Below are 6,000 nucleotides of genomic sequence, written 5' to 3'. Positions count from 1 at the left end.
AAAAGAAAAGAAAAGAAAAGAAAAGAAAAGAAAAGAAAAGAAAAGAAAAGAAAAGAAAAACACTCAAAGAATTCAATTCACTTTTCTCCTTAAAAGTCCAGACAACAATTCTGTGTAACAGAACAGAACATTCTAAAAAATTTTTTAATGTTTATTTTTATTTTTTCAGAGAGAGAGAGAGCACAAGCAGGGAAGGGTCAGAGAGAGAGGGAGACAGAGGATCCAAGGTAGGCTCCACACTGACAGCAGAGAGCCTGATGCAGGGCTCAAACCCAAGAACTATGAGACTGCAACCTGAGCCATAAGCCAGACGTTTGACCAACTGAGCCACCCAGCACCCCTAAAATGTTAAAGCTGGAAGGGACTGTGGAGCTTCTCTGGATCGATATCCTCACTTTATAGATAAATGAGGACTGGACAGTGGGGAGGCCTGCCAAGGAGCAGCCAGAAACCTAGCAACACAGGGGTTCTCTTCTGATCTGCTGTGAGTTTAAAAACCAAGCAACTGAGGGGCACCTGGGTGGCTCAGTCGGTTGAGCGTCCGACTTCGGCTCAGGTCACGATCTCGCGGTCTGTGAGTTCGAGCCCCGCGTCGGGCTCTGTGCTGACTGCTCAGAGCCTGGAGCCTGTTTCAGATTCTGTGTCTCCCTCTCTCTCTGACCCTCCCCCGTTCATGCTCTGTCTCTCTCTGTCTCAAAAATAAATAAACGTTAAAAAAAAAAAATTTTTTTTTTTTAATTAAAAAAAAAAAAAAAACAAGCAACTGAACTCGTTTGCACGGCCAAAGAATACATAGGCCAGTCCAGAGGTTGAGCAGGACTCTTCTTTAAGCAAAGGACAAAAGATCTGGAACCTGAACTCTGGCACAGACTGCTGTTTTTGTTTGCCTTACTTCCCAGTTCTTGACTGGGTTCAAGAATAAGGTTGCCCATGGGGCACCTGGGTGGCTCAGTCGGTTAAGCAGCCGACTTCGGCTCAGGTCATGATCTCACGGTCCGTGAGTTCAAGCCCCGCGTCGGGCTCTGTGCTGACAGCTCAGAGCCTGGAGCCTGTTTCAGATTCTGTGTCTCCTTCTCTCTGACCCTCCCCCGTTCATGCTCTGTCTCTCTCTGTCTCAAAAATAAATAAACGTTAAAAAAAAATAAATTAAAAAAAAAAAAAAAAAACTCTTTTAAAAAAAAAAAAAAAAAAAAGAATAAGGTTGCCCAACAAAGGGATTCCCAATAGGTGATGCATCAGTGGAGTTAATTATATGCTAAAATTATAGTTAATTATGGGCTAGGAAAAGACGGTACCTTTGGCTTTATTATAAAATAAGCTTCTAAATCAGTTTTCAGGGCGTCCAACTCTTGATTTCAGCTCAGGTCATGATACTACAGTTCGTGAGATCGAGCCCCACATCAGGCTCTGCACTGACAGTGCAGTATCTGCTTGGGATTCTCTCTCTCCCCCTCTCTCTGCCCTTCCCTCGCTCTGTCTCTCAAAATAAATAAACTTTAAATCAATTTTCCTCTTAATCATTTTCAAAGATGTCCTTTATTTTTAAGAAGAGTGTTCAAATTATAGAATCATACACCTTTCAGAGAGGGGAAGTAGCAGCAAACTTACCTATAAAAAAAGAGAAAACTATACAAAGACTATACAAAGCAATTCGTGGCTCCCTGTGATTACCACAAGCATTGCAGGTGTTAAAGCAGACATTGCTCAGATGAGGAAATACACACTGGCTATTCCCCCACCACAGTACCTTGCTGTCCAGGAGAAGGTTGTCTGGCTTGATGTCTCTGTGGATGAATCCAAGTTGGTGAATGGAGTCTATTGCTAATACTGTTTCTGCTATATAAAACTGAGTCTCCTCTTCTGTCAGGGTATCTTTTTTCATTAACAGGGTCATCATGTCCCCTGGAAACAAGATACAAAGCCAACACACACACATACACACACACACACACACACACACACACACACACACACAAACACACACACAACAATGCATGAGTAAGTGCCAGTTTTCAGATAGGTCTTCCCTATCTGCCTACATAAGGCAGTGCTAAACAGGACTCTTTTGTGTTCCAGAAACTGACCCACACTGCCGACATGGGTGGAAATGGTAAGTAGTTTCTAATACTTAAAGGTAAAACATTCACAGCCACAGAGAACAAAATGCTTTTAACCTAACCTGATGCTGACCACTAAGCAGTGATTCCCATTTTATTCTGGAGAGAAAAAGGAAAATTCTCTCACACTTTAAAAAAAAAAAAAATTCCTTAGGGTAAGTTTTTGGACTAGGGGAAAAAGTTACTTTACTTTTTAATTTGTCTGCAAACTACCATTTCCACATAGGTTATACCGCCATTGTTATAAATATAGGCTGAAATGCCAAACAAAAACTAAATATATGAGGAGACTGAAAACAAGCTCTCCAATTTGTTTACAAAACACCTGAACATAAATAAAAAGGTGAGATTTAGGTAGCACAGTGTAAGTCAACAAAAGCTAAAAAGGAACTGAAAATGCTACATACTGGGGTATGCAATGGCTGCCTCTCAGAAGTGCAAGGTGAACACGCCCCAAGATCAGCAGAGTGTTTTCTCCACTGTTACTATAGGTAAATATACACCAATATGCTTTATGCGACTTTTACAACACAGGATCAGTATTCTAGCAGTTAAAAGGTAAACTCCCTAGTTTTCTGCAAAGTCAAAATTTAATTATTTCTGCTTACTATCAGCAACATAAAATGGTGGGGAAAAAAAGATTCTGATCCTAACTCAATGGCTAGACAAAAGCAAAGCAAAGAAAATATTTAGAAGTAGTTTAAAGCTAAGAGAAACAGCAAAGATTCAGTTTAGATTCCATATAAAGCCAGTTATGGTCGGAAAACAGGGAAAAGAGAAAGAAACCTCTGATTTTAATAGAGCATCATACTGCTTTTTGAATTTCACTTATAACTTTGGGGGAATTTTTTGTATTCTTAGAGAAAACTGGATATTTTACACTCAGGCAAAAATTAAACCATTTATGCTCTCTTTTTTGACCCAAGACTTGAAAAACAGGATTCCCTAATCATTCCTGACAGCTACATATTCCATCTGGAGGCACACCAGAGATGTGGAGGTGGGGCCCTCAGGCCAGCTCTAAGGTAGCTGTGTGGCCTCAGTGCTGTGGCTCAGGAGAGCAGAGTTTGCCCAGATCAGAGAGCTCAAGCCAGATGGTCTATGGCTCTGAGGCCAGCACCACCGAGGGCAAAGGGCGGGGTCCAGGAGACATGAGAAGCTATGGAAGACGGGGCCTGTAAGGCTTGAGGAGACCCGTGTCAAGGGGCTGGTGACTGAGCTGCTTCTTATTCCTATTTAAGAACTAGCATCTAAATGTTAAAAAGTTTCTCCCCATTCTATCAGACTCTTCCCTAACTTTCATCAATTGTTCATAAAAAACTGGTGACCCTAGATCTAAATAAAAGTTGTCACAAGATCAAAATATTATGCCACAGTTACATTTGCTTTGCTATAGAACCAAAAAGAGAAAAAGTTTTCTTTTTTTCCCCCACCAGAGTGTGCTCACAGCTCATCTGTTCACTGGCAAACAGACTGTTCCCCAGGACAGATGGTATATTCTGTTATGGGTTTACTTTGGAGCTGTCTTAGGAGACACACATGCTGAGTTATGTAAAACTTGAAATCTCAGAAATGAGAGACTGAGTCTGGCTACTAATATAGGTAATGAGAAATTCACTCCTTATTAACGTAAGTTATACCAAAAGATAAAAAGTTGAAGCAAATCACATAATAGCTTCAATCTGGTCATTTGGGTAACTGATTATACGTGATTCCCATTGACAGGAGAGCAGGCAGAGTCCCTAGTTTATTCCTATACATTTAAAAAGAAAAATAAAAGAAAGAAATGTCCATCTGAAATCATGAGAATGAGTGAGAAGGTTACTTTTATGGCACTAAGAATTGTAGAAAGGCACCCCAGCACAAGACAGGTTACTGACCTCCTTTACAGACCTAAAAAAGATTTAGAAAGCAACTTTGTGAACACGATTAAAAGCAGAAAGGAGGGTTAATTGATGTGAGAGAGAAACCACAGAACAAAAAGGAAAAATGACCTTTCATCGTCAAGTAATTACCTCCAGGCAGGAACTCCATGATTAGGTAGAGGTTTAGCTTATCCTGAAAACTATAGAACATTTTCACAACCCACAAACTGTCTGCCTCCACTAGAATGTCACGCTCCGCACGAATGTGGCCAACCTGGAGGTATACGCATTTGATTAATGACAAGCCTTGCTCTGCTTCATTAGACTGTATATTTGTTTAAACAAGTTAAGTACCGTTTGAGTATTCAATTGTGATGATGCAAAAGATCTAATTTATGCTTAGGCAAACCTATGAACTCAAAATTGACAACACTGGACTTGACGGTATTCAGTCATGAACACTTGAGTGATGAAAGGCTTACAAAAGGACAAAATGAATGGCTGTCATGCAAACGGCAACTTTAACAGTGCTGTCAATTGAACCTGTGATTAATTAAAAGTACCATTCTTTTGCACATCTTTTTGTCCTAATGACCTTTTATGACAAAAATTAGTCCCCAAGATGAAACTCTCTAAACAAGTCCTGCCTCAGGTCTGCAATGGTGTCCGCAATGACAGTGCCCTGGCTGACAATTCTAGAATACTATACCACAGTATTCAGTTCGCTGCTGTGCACAGAGTATGTGCTCAATTCTTACGGAATGGAAATACAAGAATACCTAAGAAGAGTTACTGATTCGAATTTATGGTATTTCCAGCTTTCTGCTCTTACTAAAATATCTAGCCAAGGGAGACCAAATTGCCAAAAGGTTTGGGAGAACTGGCAGAACTACTGACAGAACTACATTATTTCATAATAATGTTTTATTATCAAATTTACCTTATCGACTTGAAATATGTAAGAGTAATCAAACCACAACTGCGTATTATCAAATCCTGTCCCCTCTCCTCTTACACTAAATGTCACAAGATGCAAAGGTGGGTTCAACCAGGTCTACATTTATTAAGACCCAGTGCGATCCTTGAATAGAAGTTTTGTTCTTAACATATGCAGCAGGGCTTCAGTCCTACCCTATGTTCACAGGTAAAGATGTACCAAAGTTCATAAACTAGCACTTCCGGTTGGCAAACTCAGCGCATGATTGTTGTTTTGTTCAATACGATGTTCGATACGATGCTTTGTTTTATTGCAATGTCTTTAGCAAAGCCAGGCACTCTCTCTTCCAGTTGGACACAGGTCCCACCCTTCTCTGCTGTCTTACCCCTAACCTGCCTCATTCTTTCCTTCAGGCCCAAGGGAAGTATTGAGTTTACATATCTCAGTTTCCAGTCTCTACTAAAATTCTTTGGGAAATTTTTAAATAGCTTCAATGTTGCAGAAAACTTACATTTTTACATTTCTCTCTCCTTAGGGCATGAGGGTGGGAAAATGGTAGATAAGGGTGGTAAGGAACCGTGTTATGAAATCACAAAGAAGCTGAGTAAAGGCTAATGCTTTTACTCAGCTTTAATACAGAAGCAAAGCTTTTGGGAAACACTAATGCACTTGCTCAACCGCAGCTGTGGCTGTGCCCCAGTCATCACCGGACATAAAGACTGCGCAAGCCAGCCTCCAGCTGCCTCTGCTCTCCTGGCTCCCAACAAGGCCTCTACCTGCTGCAGGGAGCCAAAAAAAAAAAGGGGGGGAGGCAGAACTATTACCACTCGTCACTCACCTCGGAGGACAGAATGGTGATGGCAACACTCTCTGTTTGTTAAGGGGAAAGCTACAGGCCACCTATGCACAACTTGCCCTTCTCTCCTGGGGCTGAAACAGCAACTAGGAACCTCAAGATCTAAGAGTGGAGTGAGGTTAACATAGGGTAAGGGAAGGAAGAACCAAAGGTGCAACTCACATCAGAGGTTCCCTTTCTCTGTTCCATAAATATTTAATGGGGTGGAGTCACATGCTAGTTGCT

The 6,000-nt window shown here is 41.0% G+C and overlaps 1 protein-coding gene across 1 annotated transcript in view; it reads right to left on the bottom strand.

The window, feature by feature from the left end:
- Positions 1-6,000, bottom strand: part of STK38 (serine/threonine kinase 38) — a 47,957-nt gene that overhangs the window by 21,067 nt on the left and 20,890 nt on the right. Inside the window, exons 6-7 of the mRNA XM_049653374.1 lie at positions 4,133-4,256; positions 1,748-1,902 (exon numbers count right to left, since the gene is read on the bottom strand). Coding sequence (XP_049509331.1) covers positions 1,748-1,902; positions 4,133-4,256 — 279 coding nt within the window. The remainder of the gene's footprint in view (positions 1-1,747; positions 1,903-4,132; positions 4,257-6,000) is intronic.

This window comes from Panthera uncia, assembly GCF_023721935.1.
Source record: "Panthera uncia isolate 11264 chromosome B2 unlocalized genomic scaffold, Puncia_PCG_1.0 HiC_scaffold_24, whole genome shotgun sequence".
NCBI lineage: Eukaryota > Metazoa > Chordata > Mammalia > Carnivora > Felidae > Panthera > Panthera uncia.
The sequence above is the reverse complement of the archived record's forward strand: the minus strand, read 5'-3'. Positions and strand labels throughout refer to the sequence as shown.